Source organism: Chinchilla lanigera, unplaced genomic scaffold (assembly GCF_000276665.1).
Source record: "Chinchilla lanigera isolate Chin_1 unplaced genomic scaffold, ChiLan1.0 scaffold00051, whole genome shotgun sequence".
NCBI classification, from domain to species: Eukaryota; Metazoa; Chordata; class Mammalia; order Rodentia; family Chinchillidae; genus Chinchilla; species Chinchilla lanigera.
In genome coordinates, this window is record NW_004955452.1 from 11,854,247 (window position 1) to 11,877,134 (window position 22,888).

The 22,888-nt window shown below is 42.6% G+C and overlaps 1 protein-coding gene across 5 annotated transcripts in view; it reads right to left on the bottom strand.

Moving 5' to 3' along the window:
* The window catches only part of Csmd2 (CUB and Sushi multiple domains 2), a 579,269-nt gene that overhangs the window by 159,065 nt on the left and 397,316 nt on the right, over nucleotides 1–22,888 (bottom strand). For all 5 annotated transcript variants that reach the window (XM_013519720.1, XM_005395117.2, XM_013519719.1 and 2 more), the window contains 4 exons: nucleotides 19,388–19,557; nucleotides 10,096–10,252; nucleotides 8,638–8,829; nucleotides 3,697–3,823 (listed from right to left, as the gene is read on the bottom strand). In XM_013519720.1, coding sequence (XP_013375174.1) covers nucleotides 3,697–3,823; nucleotides 8,638–8,829; nucleotides 10,096–10,252; nucleotides 19,388–19,557 — 646 coding nt within the window. The remainder of the gene's footprint in view (nucleotides 1–3,696; nucleotides 3,824–8,637; nucleotides 8,830–10,095; nucleotides 10,253–19,387; nucleotides 19,558–22,888) is intronic.

Consider the following 22,888-nt stretch of genomic DNA (forward strand, 5'->3'; position numbering starts at 1 on the left):
TGAAACAAAAACAAACAAAAGCAAGGTTTCCAAAATGATGAGGGAGCACATAATAGGATAATTACTGTTGAAAACTGAATTAAGGAAAACACAAGACCATTGGCAGAATAAAAGCAGGACAAAGAACTTCCAATCACTAGATGAAAAATACAGCCAATTAGACAGACCAGCTAACAACAGGAGAGTCAAAACTAAAAGCACGCAGTAAAGAAGCAGAATACATTTTGTTTGACAGAACGCATTTGATGTGAGAGAAATAAAGACCCTTGTGCTCTTCTTGGATTCTTCAATGTTTGTGGGAGATTAACAAAACAGAAAGTTTCAAAAAATAAAAAGGAGTGATGCAGAAGAAATAAAAAGAGCATGCAAAATATACAACCATTTAGTAAATTTAAAAATTCGTATGTATTCTTGGATCAAAAGAAACCTAAACTGAAATGATAAATTACTTAGAAATGGTGGACACTCTATATGAGAAAGACAAACTACCCCAAAGGAAAAAAATATACAAAGAATTGGAAATATCCTTTTGTCCATCCAATTGGTAAGGACTAAAAAGATGGACATTGTGTACTGATGTTGTGTGGGTGGCAGGCCTTCCCATACATAGTTGGTGGATGTGTGAATTACTGCAGTATCTGGAGGGAAACTGGAAGTCATGTATAAAGATCGACCTTCCAAGAAGGCCAAACCCAGGAAATAACTGGATATCTGTTCAAAGATTCATGTATAAGGATGTTCACTTGAGTGAAAATCTGAAAATATTCACCTTATCAATAGGAGAGTTAGTTCAATACATTATGACTATGCACACGATAGAATTCTCTGCAGCCATCAGGCAGGATGAGGCAGACCTGTATATATTGACATAACAAGGTGATGGTATATGATTAAGTGGTGAAACAAGAAGTTACTGAGCCATGCATTAAGATGGTTTTGTTTGAGCAACCGTGTTTACTGAATTTGCTTTACATATGAAACAGGACACAAAATGTCTGAAAGAATACACAGAACAAACAAATATCGATGGTCATCTTACACAGGATGTGGAAGGAGCAAGGAACAGTGTAAGATGGTGGGGGCTTTGTAGTTATATTTATAATCTTCCTTACTGTTGCATTTTGAATTTTTAAAAATGAGTACCTATTTTAATATAGAAAATTTCTATATACATGTTTTTTAAAACAGCTAAGTTAAGATTCAAACACAAAAGCTTTCTCAGGACTGTTTAATTGTTAGTTCCCTTCACTTTGCTGATTGTTATTCAAGTGGGGTGGTGTCAGGAAGAGAGAGGTGAGAAGGAGGGCAGGAGAGGGAGCCATGTGTGCAGATGCCTGCGTGCATGCTGCAAGCCTTGGTGATGCCAGTCTGGGTGGGGACTGAATGAGGAGGGGGAGAAGATATCCTGTGTCTCTGTCTCCACTCTTGGGAACTCTCAATGCAGCCGGGAGACCTCTGCCTATTTAGCATTAGCTCTTCTGGGGTGTCTGTGTCTCCCAGAAGCCTTTGTGAGTGAGGAGTAATGTTGTCTGCAGAGCTAATGGCCATTTGTCATGCCATTTCTGCCTTGAAGCCAAGTGACCATGGACTTAACCCTCTAAATCACAAGCCAAAATACAGCCTTCCTCCTTCAAGTCATGTATCTCAGCAATAGGAAAGCTGACCAATACACATCATGTCATAAACAGAGTTGTCACATGAATCGATGAGTGAATGATGCCTCAAGTTAGAAGGTGGGGGGAACTTTCCCTGATTTGCATAAGCATGCTACAGTAAAATAGTCCTCATGTTTCAATTTACTCATTATTCATTCACTGTTTACTGAGGTCCTGTGTATCTGTCTCCACTCTCAGAAACTCTCAATGCAGCTGGGAGACCTCTGTCTATTTAGCATTAGCTCTTCTGGTGTGTCTGTGGCTCCCAGAAGCCTTTGCGAGTGAGGACTAATATTGTCTGCACATTTTGTTTCCCATCTCTGATCCCACATACATATTTGATGTGGCATGGGTCTGTGTTTCTTGCCATGTTGCTCTGGAGGGAATATTTCACTGGAGTCTCTAGTCGTATAACCATAGAGGGGGAATGGATCAGAAATGCTTCCAATAGGCTAGCCCAGCAGCAGTGTGCAAGATGAAAGTGTATATTTCACTTGTCCCTGAGTAGTATAAAGTATCTAAAAGTGTTGCTGACCTTATTTTTCACAGGGTATAGCTTCAGACACTGGCTATAGCATACATTACTCTATGTGTAAGTTTCCTTCATTTGAATTGAACTGACTAAGAACATGTACACCAGTGAATATGTGTATATGACTGTTTACATCTCTTGTAGCAATATACCTTTTTAGCTAGTTCTCTTTCATTGAAAAGTCTCAAGGACAGAGATCTTAGCTACAGTTCTGTTCCTTTTCTGAGCTACCTCATTTTCCTCAATACTCAACACTTCACTTTGTATCACACCACAACCAAGTACTAGTTACTACTTCCCCATGAGCTCTCTGTACTATAATCCTGGTGGGTCAGCTCTGCTCAAGAACACACTATGGTTTTCTCTCATTTGTTGGCATTATAATCTTCTATAACCAGGCTGTTTTCTAATCCTACCTATTCCTTATCCACTCCTATTCCCTGCTCTAGCCAATTTCCCACCCAGTTCCTATGTTCAATCCTCCTTTCATGCCTCTCTGCATACTGGTGCCCAGTCTGCTCTTTACCTCCTAGCTCATCTGAGCCAGAGCTCAAGGCTCAGCCTTGTCATCATTGTGATGTAATATGAAGGTTCAGAAAGATCTAAGTTCATCGTCTGCTTTCTGATTCTTTCTGCAACTTAGACATGCTATGTATCTCTTAGAATCTGTTTTCTTAGTTATAAAATGAAAATAATAATATCCACTTATTGTTATGTTATTATCATCATCATCATCATCATCATCATCATCATCATCATCATCACCGTCAACAAGACTATTGTGAAGAGCTCATAAGATAGACCCTGCACTCTGTAAATGGTGATGTTCTTTTCTTCTCCGACTCCTTAGAACTCGGATATGGAGTTCCTGTTAGACGCTCATATGGGAAGGAAGCTGTATTTGGAGAGAAAATGTACCAACTGCCAGACACTGCTGGGTTAGTTATTTATTTCCTCCACAACCCTAAATACAAGCACTATTGTCCTCATTGTGCACAACTGGGAGCAAACTACCAGAAGGAAGCACAATGCCTAAGCTCATACAGCTCTAGGAACAAGCACGACCACCACTACATAGCCTGAACCAGGGTAAGTGTGCTATCAAGTAACATCTGACTCAAGGGCATTATCCTGAGACACATACTCTATAGGAGATGGGCAGACTCAAGGAGTTAAAGGACTTGCCCAGAGTCCTGCAAGCAGGAAGGGTTGTGACTTAAGCCCAGGACTGCACGGCATCAAGTATTTGATTCCACTGCTCTGCTGTAATCAAGCTGTCTAGGCAGAGAAGTTTCTGGCAATGGACTGTACCCTTGTGAGGCTGAAACTGGTTTGTCTAGAACTTCTGAAAGATCCCTCCCATGCCTGGGGTCATAGCACCCTCTGTGGATATGAAGGGCCTCCAGAAGAGGCGGAGGGGACCAGGCATTAGCTGGGGGCCTGGTAATGGTGCTGGTGATGGTTCCCCTCAACAAGTGGCAGTGTGACTTTTCCAGCCCTGACACTTACCCAATGGTGCAGCCAGCGTCTGCTTCAATGGTCCAGATGCAGTTGAGGTTGTGTTCGTAGGGAGCTGGATACCCGGGTGACAGCACCTGCCCCGACACCTCTCCTCTCACTGTCCCTCCACACTCGGCTGAAAAAAATCCCAGAAGAGTAAGCTTTGTGGGGCGGCCTGAGCTGCCGGGATTCACTTGGCAGCCCCTCTGTGCCCGTGAGTCTCTGAGTCCCTCTTGTTCATGCCAGGTGGCTGACTGCAGCATGTAAAAAGGTCCCTGGATGAGATGTATATTCAGAGCCTAAAACAGACTTCTACTTCTCAGCAATAAAAAGACACATAACCCAATTTCAAAATGGGCAAGGGATTTGAACAGACAGTTCTCTACAGAAGATGTACGAATAGCCAATGTGCATGTAAAAAGATGCTTAATATCATTAGTCATCAGGGAAATGCAAATCAAAATCACAATGAGATCCCACTGCATACCCACTAGGATGCCGTAATAAAAAAGACAGACGATAGCAAGAGTAGGTGATGATTTGGAGAAGTTAGAACCTTCACAGTACTGGTGGAAGTGTAAAATGCTGCATCTATGTGGAAAACAATTTGATAACTTCATAAAAAATATTAGATGTAGCTACCATACAACCCAGCAATTATTCTCTCAGGCATATGCCCGATGGAAATGAAAACATACACTTGCACAAACACTGGAACATGAATGCTTAAAGCATCATTATTCATGAAAACCAACAACTGGAAACAATCCAAAGAGCCATAAATGAAGAACAGGCACACACAATGTGGTATATCTGTACAACAGAATATTATTCAGTCATAAAAAGGCACAAGGTTGGATACATGCTGCAACATAGATGAATTCTGAAAACATGCTAAGCAAAAGAACTGAACACAAAAGGGTACCTATTGTGTGATTCCATGTGTATGAAATGTCCAGAATAAGCAAGTCCATGGAGATAGAAGGTACCTTAGGTAGAGCAGTGGGAAGTGATTGCTAGTGGGTGTAGGAATTCTTTCTGAAGGGGAAAATGTTAAAAATCAGAGTGTGTTGATGATTATATAGCCTTGAAAATATACTAAAAACAAATGAATTGTGCACTTTAGTGACTAAACCTGTTAAAGGAGAAGGTCTGACTTCCTACTCTGTAACCAAACTTCTCAGAGCCTCCGAGGGAGGAGTGTACAGGACCTTGAACTTGCTCACTGACAGCAAGGGAATCTGCGTCAGCTGCCAAGTGGACAGAGGTGGACAAGATACAGCCCTTCTTTGGGAAGAGGTGACAGTCAGGGACGGGGCTATCCATAGCCTGTGTTGTGTACCCCAGTGCAGGCACATTCCTGGTGAGTGGCAGCACAGAGGAGGAAGGAGCCAATATTCCCTAGCGGGAGCGGGGTAGGTAGAGCTAGGGAAAGTCCTAGTTTCCAAGGAACCTGGCAAGAGGAGCAAGAGTCGAGCAGACTGGCTGGGTAGCAGGGCTGGGGGAGGGCAGGAGGAAGAGGATATTGAGGACAGGCAGAGGCAAAACTCCTGGAGGCATGACACAGCAGGGTGGGCTGGGGATGGGGCAGGAGATGTGCAGTGGTAGGAAGCGGGGTGAAATTATGGACGACGTTGGAGGGCATCACACACCAAGCTGTTGGGTGCTGGCTGTGCTTCAGGGAAGAATCACAGCGACTACACTTGAGTGACTCAGCACTGTACACATCAGTGAAATTTGCGGGTGAGGAGAAGTCTGTGGCAGCAGTTTGGAGGTGTGCAAAGGGCGGAAGCCAGAGGCCAGCAGACCAGTGGAGAGATCTGTGTTACCAGCAAAGTGGTCACTAACTCACAGGCTAGTGGCTCCCCTGGCCTTTCCTTCCTTCTTCTCTCCCATCTGATATGCTTCCAAGCCCCAGACCCTGAAACTCACTGACACTTTTCTCTCTCGGTTCTATTCAGCCCCTGTCACTGGAGTCTTGGCTCAGGCCCTCATCCTCTTCTGCCTGGCACAGTCGCTCACCATCAGCTGTGGCACCAGAAGGATCTCTACAAAATGTAAATGTGCCATTGTTCCCTTTAAACCCTCTTTCCTGGAGCAGAGTTCAAATCTTGCCGAGGGGCTCCCTTCAGCCTCCCTGACTGCCAGCAATAAACCTTCGGTCCAGCCAGGTCTGATGAACTCCATAAGTGCAGGCAGCTGTACCTGTACCTTGTCTGCACTCAGAAAGACAACCAGACAAATATCCTTCCTATGAAACTCTTCGTGATGCCCCTCCCCTCCCCAGGTGGAGTTGACACTGTCTTCCTTTGTATCCCCATTATAATATGAATGGATTTTTGTCACAGCAATGGTAACACATTATTAAAATTATATCAGTCTCCTCCACAAGACTATAAGCTCCTCTGCTTCAGGGACCTTATCTTATTTTATATTTGTACACCAACTGCCCAGTGTAGTGTTGTGCACATTACAGAAGCTTAATAAATGTTTATTGAATGGATGGGTGGATGATCAAGTTAATGAAAGAAGCTTATTGCTTCCCAGGAAAATTACTATATGTGTCTGAATCAAGGGAGCCTGTGTGAAAATGAAGAGGAAGAGATTTGTGGCAGAGCTATTTAGGAAAGGGAATAATTGATTAGGCAAGATGCTAGAAGCAATAGGAGAAGATGGGACCAAAGTTACAGATGGGAGACTGACTTTCATCTGTTGCCTTGAAAGACACATCATGTATCTCACCGGCCCCAGGTTTTGTATAGTGCCACTAGCAGGGGAGGGAGAGCAACCCCTGCCAGGGAGTGTGCTGAGAAGACGGGATGCTTTGCCCATTCTTTACCATGTGCCCTCCTCCTGTGTTGCTGCGGTGAGAGGCACCAACCTGGGTGAAAGGTACCAGGGTGAATAGGCCCAAGGCAGGGAATGGACAAGAGCCTTACAAATGGGGGTGGGAGCAAGGATGGTGGCAGGACATCAACCACGTCCTTGTCACAGGAGCACTTCCACAGGGACACAATTTCCGCTTCTTTTCCCAGGATCACTTAGTCTGAGTACTGGCAGGTGGGCAGGAGGGGGCTGAGAGGGCCAGCTTGCTGCAAATTCACCAACATTGAGACCATGAGGTTTTGCCTTCCTGGTCTGCTTCCTCCATCCCATTGCAGAGTCTGGCTGTTATTTGGGCTGCAGAGTTGGCTCATCAATACAGGAAACGCTAGGAATTTCCAGCTAGAGTAGTCACTTCTGGTAGGTCATGCTCAACGCTACCCCTACAAGACAGATGTAAAAATACACATGCATAACACTAAGTACACAGCCTCACTCCCCTAAAGGTGGTGGGGCCTGGGGCAGTCTCAATGCGGAAGGCATCCAAGGCTCGAAGGATAAATACTTTTACTAGGGCTGCTTGTGTGGATCCTCTAAATCCAGTCCAAGTGGCGTATTTGATAGTGAAGAGAATCTTACAGTAAATCCTTTCTGCAAAGAAATTGTCTTCCAATGTGAATCAGCGTCCCTCCTTTACATTTTGCTTGTTCTGGCTTGCTTGCCTATGGCATTTTACTGTCATCTCTTTATGCACGAGTCTTGTGTCTCACTGGCTGCCCTGAGAGCTCTCTGTATTCCTAGGGTATGGCCCATGAATGAAAGCTGGGAACGAAAACAGAATGGGAATGAAGACAGAAGGGGAAGGCACATGCCTACAGATTGAGTCAAACTCAAGGGCAAAGGAAGAAGAAGATCCTACAGGCTACTTAGTGGCCACTACCCTAGTCTGTCTCCTTTCAAGCTTAAAATTTTTGCCTTTGACCCTCTTGTTGTATCATTATATTGAAGATTCTAGTAAACTGTAGTCATCAAGGGCACCAAATATGGCCATTAATCTTTCCTACCATTTTGGCTCATCCTGTGGGCCCTGCTGGTGCTCAGACTAGAGCATCTACCGCCCCACCTCGTCCCTCCTGTGAGTGAGCTCTTACCCATCCTTCCAAATCTCAAATGAAATGTCACTTCCTGTGCAAGTTGCTCATATCCCTCAACACTTTGAGCATAACTATGTTTACAATGCTCATCTTGTAGGATGATCATGTATTTGCATGGTTATTCTTGCCAGAATATGGGCTCCCCAAGCACAGGGAAAATGCTTTATTCTTTCTCTTTTTGTTTCTCTGACAACACATCCTCAGACATGCACCTAGCTAATTCTGGCATGTGGGGCTTGGAAGGCTCTGCAATGTTTATCCAGTAGGTGTTTAGTTCTTGAAAGATTAGCCCGTGCTGCACAGGCCCATTGGGATTGTGGGGCACGAAGAAGGGGTGGAGGGTGGGAAAGGCCTGGCGTTGGGGAAGTAGGATGGGAGTCACAGTCAGCAAGGAGGTAAAGAGCTGGGCAAACAAAATTTTGTACTATTTTACACTTCTGATTTGGACCACTGTCTCTCCTCCTATGATGCATGCATTGGGCTTCCAGAGAAAGTGCTGCCATTCTGGAAGAATCTTAGTGTAAGCAGATCAAGTTCACTGCTGTGTTCTTTAAGAAGGAAATCACTTCTAGTTCATTATCCTTCTTTTCAATACTTCCCTGGAAAAGGGATCATGGGGCCCATTTTATCTACGTGGAAACCGAGACCCTGAGTGAGCTGGGAACTCATTTGTCCTTTGTGTTGCAGGAAGCTTTGGAATCCAAGCAGAAGTTCTACGTCTCCCATCTTGAAAGACTCTCCCCCGCACTTCCTCATCACCATGTTACAACACTGAGGACATAACTTGGCTCTGCCCCCAATCGCTAAATATGTGACGATGGCAAGTCACCGCCTGACAGCACTGCCACACCGGTGCAATGAGGTGCAAAAGTTAGGACCTGGAGAAGAGCAGGCACTGGTCCACAATGCCTGTTAACAGGTCTGGGAGTCAGGGGAGACTCAGGGGTCCCTTAACAAGCAAGAGGCATCCTACCAACACAGGTGGGCAGCGGTCGGTCCCAGGTCCTGCGCTCTCCGCTCAGACACAGCAGCTCCTCACTGCCCCGCAGGCTGTAGCCAGGATCACAGGTGAAGGTCACGGAGCTCCCTGCAAAGTGACCTCCATCATGAACCTTGTAGCCGAACTGGGGGGTCCCTGGGTCTTCACATTTGATCAGCTCAAAACCTGGAGGGAAGACAAGAGGTAGAATGAGCAAGACTGAGGGTGGCAGAAACCATGCTCCCTCCCCTGCCGCGCAGCCCATGCCCTCAGGGGAGGTACCTCCCCCTCCCCAAGTGTGACAGAGTCGCTGCCTGGGGTCCTCCCACAATTCTGTGTTCAGTGGAGGGCATATTAGGAAGCACTCTTTCCCCTGTTACCAGGCGTAAAGGATTTCAGCTTGTAATAGTTTTTAAGTCTAGGGGCTGCATTTTCTATTTCCTTTGTTGACCCCACAGCTTTTTGCTAGCAGGATCTGTTCCTGCTGTTTTGCTCACTGAAATAGCCAGATGGGCTACAGTAATGCAGAAACTTCAGATACATGTTTAAAAGCCCCATTATGTCCTGTTTAAACATACTCTGTTGAAAGAGGCTAAAGGAAGGAACAGACACAGACATATACAGAGCTCCTCCTTTGTGGGGTATCACGTAAGGTTGTCCCTCATTTGTTATTCAGGGGTCTTGCAGGTAGATATAATTATCTGCAGTTTACAACTGGGAGTATTGACTTGGGAAGGTTAAATAAATTGTTCCAAACTCACACTGTTTTCAGATAATGGAAATGGGATTCAAATGTGACTCTATTTAATCCTTTTGCCCTAAGCCACCTCAGAAGCTGGTAAAAAACCTCTCTACCAGGCAGCCTAATGCTCAAGCAAGGGGAATCCTGAGTAGCTTCACTGGGACTTTTTTTCACTCCTAGAAAATTTATTGAGACATAAATCCTATACTGCAATTCACCTATCTAAAATGTAGATTTCATTGTCCTTTATCTGTTCACAGAGGTGTACAACTGTTACCACAGTTAGCTGTAAAACATTTTCATCACCTCAAAGAGAAATTCATATGGATTTTTCTCTCAACTCTCTCATCCTATTTACCTTCTGTCCCTTTGGATTTTTTTTTGTTTTATGCACATTTTAAAAATGGAACTATACAATATATGACCTTTAAGGTTGGCTTCTTTCACTTAGTTTAGTGTTTTCAAAGCTCACCCAGATTGTAGCAGTTTTGATGCAGTATCATCACTTCATTTGTTTATGTGGCCAAATAATATTCCATTGTATGGACATACCACATTTTATTTATCCACTCATCAGCTGATAGAGATTCATTGGATTTTCAGTAGTCCACAAGAGCACATTGTGCCTAGTGGGCCAGCAGAAGCTCAGACAAGTAAATAAAATGGGAAAAGTGCACTTCATTGTCCATTTAGATGCAGGAAAGACTTACTAGAAAACTGAAGTTCGAAACCTGTACTGGTATTTTCAGCATCAGTGATGAAGTCAAGCCACAGACTGCTGGATGTGCTGTTCAGAGTCACCCCCAACATCTCAGAATGACTAAAGATCCCCAGCAAACGGGCAGAGTTGTTGTTGCCATCGTAGACCTAAAGGCAGACGAGGTTCCAAGCCATGGTGATTAGCACTGCTTATTACAGACATCTTCTCACCCCACAGCCTGCAATCCCAGAGTTTAGCCCTGAGGACAATGGTCAGGGGGACAGTTGGTTATCACAAAATGGCAGAGTGAAGCTAGAAGCTCAGCATTTTCTCTTGTTTCCCCTTGGTGTCAGTTCTGTGCCCAGCCCATCTGTCCTGTGAATCTAGTCTTTGGGACCTGGTTGCTACTCCAACCTTTCCATAGATACCTCCTCCTGTTCCCTCAACCCCCATAAGGCACCAGCAGCCTGGGGAAGAGGGCAGGCTGAAAGCAGCTGGTATCTCTTCATTACTAAACATGCAATATTATCCTTTTAGTAGATGAGACAGTCTTCCTCCAACATGACCCCACCCAATGGTGACAGTGACCTGTCTTGTCCATTTTGTTGGACATAGTCCCTGGGACCTAGGCAGGATGGAGTTAAAATGACCATTATGTCATAGTGACTTTCGCTTCCCCAAGCCCTGTCTCTGCCCCTTCCCTTCCTGTAATGAGGTCTCCAGTTAGGGCCTGCTGGGCTTGCCAAGGATGGAATCATGAAGGCATCTGGCCTTCCTCATTCCCATCTGTGCCCTGAACTTCTGAGCACCAGCAAAGACAACAATCATCAGAATAATAAACTGGCTCCCCAGGTTCTGAGGTTGCTGCTCTTTTGTAGATAATTGTACAAATAACAGAAGTTGTGACTGAGTGAAAGACCCCCTGGTGCTTTGGTAAATATCAAAGATGGGATCTACGGATGGATGATGAATATTTGTGCATGGTACACAATGTGGTGCCAGCTGCCAGCAAATTGGAACAATATTTCCATCCTGCTATTTATGAAGCAAAGCTTTCTAAAAGAAACCATCTTTCATGCCAATGGTGCTGTATATTACAGAGATTTGTTCAGTCACCTCAGAGTCTCAAGTCTGTTTTCATATTCCATGTGCAATTTGTTTATATTACTGGTAGAATGAGAGAATCCTGAGGTTCCAACAGACATAAGCTGCCCCCTGCCATATGCAAATTGTTATAAAATATTTTTATCCATCAAAACATATATTGGAGTGAGTGGATCAAGGCATTAATCATCAATAGTTGCTAACATCATAATAAGAAAAATCTAGACATCATGTACTTCTTAATGGAAGACAAACCACCACTTGTAGAACTACCTTGCTAAAAAGAGTCAGACCTGACTGGTGGAAGACACTGGATCCAACTCCATCTTACTGAAAATGCTAAGGGCAGAGGAACATAAGAAATGAAACTCTGGGCAGGTAGTCAGCAAAATCTAGAATGTGGAAAATTCTGCTGAGCATTTTCCTCCAGAACTTTCATCCTTAAATGCACCTGGAATTTATTTTGGCATATAAGTTTCTACCCCCTTTTTTCCCCCGGTTGATTAATCATTTAACAAAACTCTGTAAATTGTCCATCCACCACCAACTTTAAATCCATGTTTATTACATATATATACAATTCATGTACACATTATAAACTTTGCTTTCTAAAGTAAACTTACTATTTTATTGTAAGTTTATATGTCCATTTATTCCTGTGCATAACCCACACTGTTTTACTTATTATAATTTTATAATACATTTGAATGTATTGTATGTATGTACAGTATGTACAGTAGTAGGATAAGTCCTCATTTGGATTTTAACTTAAAAAATCTCTCATATTCACTCTTTTGTATAGCCTCGAGAATTTTCCACAACTAAAAAATAAATAAACCACCGCAAAAGAAAACTTGTTGTCATTCTGACTGAGTTATATGAAATATATTGATTGATTTGAGAAAAGTGCACCTGTGTGATACTAAATCTCCTGATCCATATTCATGGTGTCTGGCTCCATTTAATCAAGTTGTTTTTATGTCTCTAAGTAAAATATGTTACTTATTCCTGGGTAATTTTACATTTTCAGTTGCTATTGGGAATTGAGCCTACGTATACATTTATTTCCTAACAGATATTGCTTGATGGCCCAGTTCATCATTATTTGCAGGTGATAGGAATGTCTCTCTTGGAAATCTGAGAGACTCTATGCACATCCATTACTTCTAATAAGATGGGTTGGGATGGCGGGTGGTTCCAAAATGAATATGCTAAATAGACAGCTTTTCACACACAGTTATAAACAATGTGATCATCATTTCTATGAGTAGTTTTGCATATCTGCTTGCATATGTGTGCTTGAGTTCCTCTAGAAAGAAGAAGCAGGCTGTGGGAAAGCACACCTTTAACTTTGTTAGATATTGCCTCCAAAGAATACCTACCAACGACTCTCCCACTGACAGTGCAGGATGGTCATATATGACTGCTACATAATTTATTACCAACACTTGGTCTTTTCAGGCATTACTATTTTTTCCAGTCTGATGGGTGTGAAATGTTTTCTCCTTTTTAGTTTGTATTTCTTTCATTGCCGCCAAGAGTAAATGATAATAATTGTACATTTATCAACAACTTTATTGTCCTTTTCTATGACTTGATCTTGACATCTCTCTGCATTTAGTTATATTGTCCTTAAAATGAAGTTTTAAATTTTTCTCAGTAAAGATTAGCCACTTGTTGCAGGACATTCTCCTAGATGGTTCATTGTTTTCATTTCTATTATGAATGAGATTTTATTTCCTAAATGCATGTTTTAATTGGTTGTAGAAACAGCAGCTGCATTGCTGAATTATATTATTGGCTCTGATTAGCTTATTAGTGGTTCTTTTGTACTTTCTAAATAATGAGATAATTTTCTATATTTCTACCTAATTTTTTAGCTTCTTTTGTTCATTTTTGGTATAACTGTAATGGCTTGACCATCAGTACCATGCTGGGAGTACTATACTGATGTCAGAACTGCTGGTCTTGTGCCTCAGTTGACTGGAAATCTTTAATTTTGTCTTACGAAAATGATAAAATATTTAGGAACAAGTCTAAGCCAAGAAATCTGAAAAATTTCAACAAAATGAAAATTTTTATAGATAAAAATGCTAATATCTTAAATATTAAAAGTACTTAAATCTTTAAGTTTCATCATTAAGTACAATGTTTGATGTAGGTGTTGGGGAGAAACTTTACCAAATTGAGCAGGTTATAGCCATAGTCTTAGGAAATAATTTTAAAAATAACAAATGGGTGTTGAATGTCATCAAGAGATGTTTGGGATGGTTTAGTAGGATCACGTGCTTCTCTCTTCTAATTTGTTTACAGGATATTAGATGAATCACATGGAATTGCCAGTATTTGAAGAGCTTGACCTACAAACTAGTAATTGTATATGGTCTCCCTAGCAAATAATATCTGAAATTTTCTATTGCTGATACATTCTTACATTCTTGCAATTGGGCTATTTGTTCATCTTTGTTTTAATACACAACTACTTTCAAGCTGATATTGTGTCAAGGACTTTTTGATTTATGATAATAAAGATTGCCCTATGACCTCTAGTTTCTGCTTTTGATTTTAATTTTTAAAAATTGGGAATCAACAACTATATTTGCATATATTTATGAGGTGCAAAATGATGTTATGATTTATAAGTACAAAGTGGAAAAATTCAATAAAGCTAATTAATATATTCATCCCCTCAAATATGCATCATTTTTGCGGTGTGACATTAAAATGTAAAATATATTATTATTTACTATATTCACTATGGTGTACGATAAATCTAAAAAAACCCCTACCCCTTCTATGTGTATTTGTGGCTTTGTACGATTTTACCATCATCTCCCCATTTCCTCCATTATCCCAGCTCTATAAATCCCTTCTACCCTTTGATATCAGTGTTTCTATTTTGTTACATTTAAAAACATGAGCTGGGAGATGGATCTTCGTTTTTCTCTTTTCTAGAATGGGTTCATTATTGCAGGATTAATTGTTCCTCAAAGTTTTGTTAAAAATATACCTGCAAAATAGTCTAGGTTTGAGGCTGTTGAGAGACAAAATAAGGGAATTCCAATTGTTTCTGGTTTATTCAGATTTTCTTTTTATTATATTAGTACATTTTATCTGTAAAAATTTCCATTTCATTTGAGCATTTCTACTTCTTGCTTATAGTACTTCCTATATATTTTCTTATTTTTGTAACCTCTGCTACATCTATGAGTGTGTTCCCTTTTTCATTCTTGGTATTACACATTTTTTACTTCTTTGTTCCTTGAAAATAGAATTCTTTTCTATTTTCTTAGTTCTTTAAAGAAAACAGTTGGTTTGCTGATAATTGTTATTATTATTTTTAAAATTTTTCTTTTTTCATTCATTTCTGCTGCTATTTTTTGTTTATTTGTTTTAGTCTTTTTGAAACAGAGCTTTATTATACAATTCAAGTTGGCCTTGAACACACTTTGCAGCCTAGGCTGGCCTCAAACTTGCAAGTATCCTCCTGCCTCAGTCTCCTGAATGCTGGGATTATAGGTGTGTGTTGTCACACCCAACCTCTGTTATTTTTATTTTATTTTTTTGCCGTTATCTTTAAAAGTATCTGTCTACTACTTTTCTTGGATTTGTTCTATTACTCAAACTGCCTAAATCCTTATTTGTTTTTAACCTTGGTGATATGTCAGAGACTCACAGAAGAATATTAAAATCTTCCATGATGACTGTAATTTTTTAAAAATTTTTTTGCACTTCTAGCAGTTTTTATTTACTTTATTCATGCTATGTTATTTGGCACATAAAGTTTTACTGTGGATTGATTGTACATTTTATTAATATGTAAGAATCTTTTTTTATTTCCTCATGTGATGTGGGAGTTTTCCAATGTATCAAATCATGAACGGATTTCATTTTTCTGTGGTTTTACCACCTCTCTTCATTGCTTGCATTCCATTGTTTAATTGAGTGATCATGTTTTTCATCTCCATCCAATCTTTCCTCATCTCAGATTGCTGTTTTCAATATTGCTTATTTTTGTGCCATAAATATAATATTCTCTCAAATCATGCTAGGAATACAAATTAGGAGCTTTAAAAAAGTATGTTTCTGCTCTTTGTTGCATACAGAAGGGCAGTTAGCTCTGATTCCTCAGATAGGTTCCCTTCTTCTAATCTACTGAATATTCACACATACCTGGTTGATTTCCTTGTTGGCACATGATTGCTCAGGGAAAATGGGAATGGAGAATGTAAACACCTTCTAGTCTCAAAAGGAGAGTAGAAAAAGTAAGCCAAAAGAGACCATAGCAAGCAAAAGCATTTCAGAGAAAGAGGGAGAGAGACAGAGACAGAGACAGAGACAGAGACAGAGAGAGACAGAGAGAGACAGAGACAGAGAGAGAGAGAGAGAGAGAGAGAGAGACAGAGACAGAGAGACAGAGAGAGAATGCTTATCTCTGGTGAGCCCCTTGTTAGCCACCAGCCATGACATTATTATAGACAGCTAAGTTAGGTAGAAATTAATATGGAGTTTGAGAGGGATTGGACCCTCAAGGAAGTCAGCAGAAAAGATGAAGACATCAAAACTCTGGCTGGAGGTGAATTTAAAGAGGGCCAGGGCTCAAAGTGGAGACTGATAGCCAGGCCTGCAAGCCTCCTTAGAGATAAACAGCCACTTGAAATTATAGTGTAATTAGCACCACCTGGTCCAGTGAGCGCAGTGAGCCATCACATGCATAGGTGGGTCACCAGAACATCTGGATTCATACTCTCATCCCTGTCGAGGAATGCCTTTGCTCTTTCCATATACCCTTGCTATGTGACTCACTTCCCTCCTGGGTCAATGTTGGCTAAGCAACTATACTTATAATCTTATAGGTTGATTGTAGTTTGACTCACATTGTACCCACGCTGTATAAATTACCCTTGACAAAGAGCCCCCCTCCCATGGCCACACACTCAGAACCCCTCCTGGAAATCCAGGAGCTAGTCTTCTTTTCCTTCTTTCCAATAAACTATCCTAACTTCCTCCTTTGTTTTCTGACTTCATTCCTTGATGCTGTGAGACCAGGACCTTGGCACATCTGACATCTAACAGGTCAGGAGTTATTTTCCACATGCCCCTGTCTTTAAGTTCCTTTAGTTATTCTAGTGGAATAACTATGGGGGAGTTTATGCATGTGCTTCATTTGCCATCTTGAGCTGAAAGGTGTTTTTCTGTTCTGGCATTTAAAGGCCCTTCCTGTCTTGTTCATGTCAAGCTAGCAGCAATATCACATAGCAGGGACCAAAAATCAAAGGAATCAGGTGGTTCTGGGAGACAAGCCAGTGTGTGCATGTGGCGATAGTTGAGAAATTTGCAGTTATTGAGGGTAAAGAAGAGATCAGGGGTTGCATGTGCAAGAAAACAGGCATTTCCTGGGTCAGAAATATAAGACTGTAGGTTTGGAGGGTTAGTCAGATGTACAAAATAGCCTATCTTGGGAGACAGAATGTGGAGGAGATGGTATATTTCTGTGGTCGTAGTTCAGGTGAGAATGAGAACATCTTTGGAAGGACAGGCAAGATCTTAGGATGAAGAATATTTTAGCATTCTGGTACACAGGCAAATTACAGCCAGGAAGATCTAGATGTTTTGCAGAGGTCTCTCATGCTCTGGGCTCCTTCTGCATGTATCCCTGCTGAAGCAGACCCAATGACAGACTTAACAGCAGGGCCCCTGCAACTGACTGTGGTTGCAGAAATGCAAGAATGTAGGTTTGGAGGACTGTTCTGAATCAAAACTTGAGAAACTATGACTTTGAGTTTATCTTAGTTCTGCAACAGTTCTGGGACCTACCTCTAGCCTAGGCTTTCCTCAGGAGGATGAGGGGTCCTGGGGAGAAGTGATAAAATAAGATGGTTCCTCATGATGGTTCCCTAATCTCGCTTCTGTTCTACTTTCCCACATCCTCTTTCTAGAAATTCTAGAGGTCACAGAGTCCCTTAAATGGCTTTTCATCCAGGTTAGAACCCACAGTCTGATTCCCTAAGGACTAAAGAGATGTAGACATGTAAGGGGGACACTTTGTCAGGAAGGTCAAGCCCATTTTAGAGGCTGGGTAACTGGGCCAGCTGGGTGGTGGCTGCAGAGAAAAAGTCTGAGGTCTAGGAAGGTTCTCTTTCAGAAACAGAAATCCTGTGTGAGTCCTGCCTGACCTCTGCCTTAGACTTTCTGCCCAGGGTCCTCCCTTTCTATCATGACCACCTTGGAAAGTCTCTCTTTTGCCTGTCTGTTAATCTGCTCATCTAACCAAGGCTAGAACCTGAACAGTGTAGCTGGATGTTGATTACTTTTAGGTGCTTCTCTGAGTCTAGACCACCCCAGGGAGGAAGCTTCATTACTGGTTGTGCATTTTGTAACCTTCAGCCACCATTTCTGCTGGCCTTACCAGGTCCTCTGCACAGAACCACTGCTCACAGTCCCTTCAACCCTTAGCAACCCATGCCTCAGCTCCATGCTTTTTGCCAACAGCTTTCATCCAAGGAAACCTGTGCATTGCCCAACTTACATTCCTTCCATCTGCACCATAGCAGGGAGGAGGTCCCTTTGTACTGCCATTCCAGATGTGTCCTCTAAGATTCTGCTGCTGCTGATTGAGCAGATGGACAGGAGTGGGGGTCAAGGGCAAAGCCTGAAGGCTTATGTGGCCATTAACCATAACTGTCAATTGACCAGATTAGGAAACACCTAGCAGGTAGCAGTGCAAACTTCTGCGTGTATCTGAGTGGGTCAAGTTGGTGTGACCTTGGAGACTATATCAGGTTCTCAGCCCTTTCCTCTCTGGTGCTGTTCCACTGCTCTGCTTCTTGGTCATCATGAAGTGAGCAGCTTTGCTCAGCCAAGCTCTTCTGCCATGATGTTTCTGCCTTCGAGCCAGCCAACCATGGACTGAAGCTTCTGAAACCGTGAGCCAGATTATTATTTTACCCCAGTAATGGGATAGCTGATGAGTGGAGCATGGTCCTCAGAAGGGCCTAGAGATCTCCTATGCCCTCTTGAAAAGTAGATTTGAGGAAGCCAGTGGCAGACCCCTAATCCCTTGCCCACTGGGACTGTTCTTATTTCATATACACTCAGCCCCACTCAACTATCTCATGAGTGTAACCTCTCAGGTTCAAAGAGGATTACGTAAGTGCGAGAAACACTGTATATACACTCACTCTCTTACACACACACACACACACTCACACACACAGAGCAGATAGCACATGTTCCCAGGGTAAGCACAGAGTATTTTCTCTTAGGAACTCCCAGAGTAGTGGCCTTTGGTTGTTTCAACTTTTTCTAATTTCAGCACTTCTCTGGCTGCTGAGAAGGAAACAATATTAAACTAAAAATACACCCCTTGGCCTAGGATGAAAACCGTATTCTTGGTTACATTTTTTTCTTATCCATTTTATTAAGGCACAACTATAACATCTCCAAAGTCAACTCATTGATTTTTACACACACACACACACACACACACACACACACACATTATTGGAGATAGCTACTTACTCAGGCATACAAAAAAAGATACAAGATACATGTGTGCTCAGTATCTTAACAACTCCCTTGCTATATAACCTTCTCTTTTATCCAAGTCCTGTCATTTTTTTCCCATTACAATGTCTTTAATTTAATTTCTTTAACCTCATTGCCACACACAGGTCATCACACACTGACACTAGTAAAAATTTCCAAAAATGCACACACATGAAGCACAGACACAGACTCCCAAACCACATACAGGTACAGATTCACACACACGTGGAAGTGTACATACAAAAGTATCTATATCCAAAAGTGTATAGCTACACAAATGCATCCACACATGAACACTCCTACTTATTGTATGAGCTCTTCATTATCCAGCCTGAAAGTTCACAAAGGAAAACTTGATCCAGTGGCTGCTCCAAATGAATTCATTACTATTTTTTATTCTGCAGCCAACCCATAATTGACCACACAGATGTGTGATAGTAGGTAGCCCCTAAGCAAACCCTGATACTATATTCTTAGACACTCACCAACCCTTCTCTCTTTGGTCCTCACTTTTCTTCCAGGTGTGTGAGGACACCATCTAGGGATGCAGGAGGGGAGGAGAAAGTGTGGATCATTCATACTGGGATAAACAAGTGACTACACTTTTGCACACTGTGACATACATGCTCTATGAAATCTATCAAATTTACCTTGAGGACATCTCCTTCAGCGAGTTCAAATGATCTGGCTTTAAGATGAATCCCCTTCCCTGGCTGGGTCTGGATGGAGTAGATGCATTCATGATTGTTATTGTAGTTCACAGGAAAGTTGGGGGACAGCAAAGTGCCCTGAGTTCCCGTGACAGAATTCCCACACTCAGCTGGGAAGAGAAAGAGAGTCACAATAACCACAGATTAACCCACACCAGCTGCATCCACTACAACTCACAGCTCCGGAAAACTTTACAAAGGTAACAAGTTTTTGGTCTGCCTACTTGCCTGCCAAAATGCCTGCTTATCTGTGTCTGCCTGTTTACAGGGCAAACTTAAAATATACCTGCTACCTATAGTTCTGCCCCTGTCTTTTTCTTTCTCTTTCTCATAGAAATAGAAACTAACAAGCTTTTCCTTTCACTGTGTTATACAGCAGTTGTTTCCCACATCTGTTCAATCTGTATCATAGCAACAGAAATGACCAAGGAGGATGTTAGAAGAGATGGAACCTTTCAGTATCAGAAGATGGAAACTAAGAGAGACAAGATGGAATAATAATTGTTAATCCTGATGTGCAAAACACCATGATAGACACAGTATCATTTCATTCAACTGTCACAACAAACAACACCCTGAAGCAGGCACAGTTATCATCCTTAGTCAAGAGACAAGGACTTGGTACTTAGCAATTTAGACCAAGACTCTTAACTCACAAAGAGGAGGAGTTTGGAGTTCAGGGTTTCTGAGGCTCTGGAGAAAGTTGCAGCACAGCCTCCTAAAAATCTTGTTTCATTCAGCAACTAACAATATCAGGTCCTCCTCTAGACATCTGTTTCCCCTCTTGCCAAAATTAGTCATTCTTTCCCTATTGTTCCTATATTGTTATTTATAGCTGGTATCACACTTTACTTGATTTACTTGTTAGTATCTTTATCTCCTCCACCGCACTGTGACCCTTGAGGTTTGTCATATTTCTGTCTTTCCAACACATACTCAGTACCTGGCTGGGACGAGTTCTGCAGATGGAGGGGTGCAGCTCAGTGACAGGACACGCTGAGAACCCTGTGATGGCGCTCTGAGGTCTTTGCTTGCAAAGCCCCTCTCTGCTTTCCTGTACTAGGACACCTACCTCATTGGTCCCTGAAGCTTGCTGTTTGCCTGTTTCCCCTACCCAAACTGTGAGCTACTTAAGGGGTTAGGGTCATGCTTGATGAATCTATGTATTTCCAAGGCTTAGCTTAGATCATCTGTAAAATAAATATTTGTTAAATGAATGAATGAATATGGCATGCACTGACCTCAGAAAGATGTACAGTCCTAAAAATAATTAGGGTCCAGAAGGATGTAAATACAAGTCCAGATGGCAGGCTCATTATTTGTCTGGGCATATGGGGAGTTTGGAGCCTGTCTTGAATCTTTGTGGCTGATCATAGCAAGTCTGCTTTCTGCAAACCACCCCTCAGTGTCCTTATCCTAGGTGTAGTCCTTGGCTGGAAGGACCCTGAGTGGTCAAAATGCCATTATTTTGATCATAAAGTCAACCCTAATTGACCTGAGCTAGGAGTGTGCTCGGCGGAGGCAGCAGAGATGGGGTATGTGGAAAACTCCAGGGCTGAGTGTCCCATGGGCTTTGCCATATGCTTGTGTGAACATATGCTTGTCCCCAGGGCTGCTCTTGGTCCTTTTTAGATGGTGACCATGTCCTCCACCAAGTCTACTTTTCAACTAGCCTACTCCTTGGGTTCTGTCCAGGTCAGTGTCCTAAGACTTTACATAAATCCTTATTATCTTCAAGGAGAAAAGTAGACTCGAGAACTTTAAACTCAGCTGGTTTGGACAGCATCCAAATATCAGATGAATGTGCCAAGTTGGAGCATAACACTGCAAGGACAGCAGTGGGCAGGCACTGTGCGGGCAGTGGGTGCTGACAATCTCAGCAGCTAGGGTTCTAAAGCATGCACACTTCCTGGGTGCCCTGAAATGAGTGGTCGTCACAAATGGCTGTGCACGGTTCAATATTACTACTCAGTCACACCGCACGGCATCTCTGGAGTTTCTCCCCACTGTCTCTGGGGTTACACTCCATTCCCCGCCTTCTTTGCAGAGGGATGGGCTGCAGTAGGATGAGCACAGCCTTTCAAGTTGGACAGACACGAGTCATATAAGCTCTCTGAACCTTGGTCTCTTCATCTTTCTCTGGCCAGTAAGAGCAGTAGAAAATAAATGCATGAAATTTTACTTGTTATGTAAGTGAAAATATGGGGAGTGGCCAGCACATAGTAGGTCCTCAGCCAGTGCTATTTCCTCTCTCTCTTCATATCTATGCCAGGTGAATCTATGCGGCTCACCTGCTCCCACCGCCTGGGCTCTGTGACTAGCATGGGAAGGAAGCACGCCTTAGCTGCTGGAGTTCACAGTGCCCTCTCCATTCTTGATACCTCTTGCCTCCTGCCTAGTTCTTGACAGTTGTCTTCCTTCAAACATGGTCTTTGGCATATCCTTAGACTGTCTTCCAGGTCCTGGCTCCCAGCGTATAGCTCTACACCCTATCAGCGCCCATATCTTTCTCAGATACCCTGGACTTTTGGGAGGAAGGACATAGAGCTAATAGGCTCAGATGTGACCAGTCCCTGGCCAGGCCACAGGTCCTAACTTCCTGTCAATGCCTTGCTATTGAGTATCAGGGAGGGTGTTAGAGGGTGGAGGGACATGGTTCTTGCTTCTTGGAGAGTTTCCAAAGTAATGGGGAGGTGAGCAGATGCATTGAGAAGCCAAAGACAGGCGTAAATGGAAACAAGTAAATGTTACAGAGAAACAAGCAATCATATGCCCAGGAAAGTGCTGCCACTGACGCAGACATCTGTGACTTCTGTCACTCCTGTCAGAAGAGGTCTGTTTCAGGGCAGGGGCTGTATCTTATCCATCAGTCTGGGGGTCCTGAAGGTGAGGGTTAGGTCCTCTTCATCACACTGGGACTCTCAAGGACAGAACTACATCTCTTGCTGTAGACTGGGGGTCTCCTGGTGTCAGAACTGTTTCGTCTATATCAAATACAGGGATCCCTGAAGTCAGGGTTTGTGTCACACCATGAATTAGAGCCCAAGGCTATCCATCTCCTCAGCTGGGAATGTTCCAGGTGGTGCTGTGTGGGCTAAAGCATCCACTTTGCACCTATGGTGCATGAGGCAACTGGGGGCATCCCCTGGGTGGGCACTTCCCAAGATACCTCCCGCGTGAGCCTCTGCGGCGGCATGGTGGTAATTAGAAGTGATTATAATTGCTCTGCGTTATTAATAACATGTGAAACAGAAGACAAATGTAATAATGAAAATATTGTGAGGTGCCATGAACCAACAGTAATTGGAATAATAAGCTAAAGGATGAGTTTGTGTAATGAGATCAGTGAGGCAGGAGCTTCAGCGGTGTGTGCATCTGGGAGCCTGCCTAACCCCATTCAGAAAAAGTTTCCCCAGAACCACCTCGCTGAGGGTGTTTTCC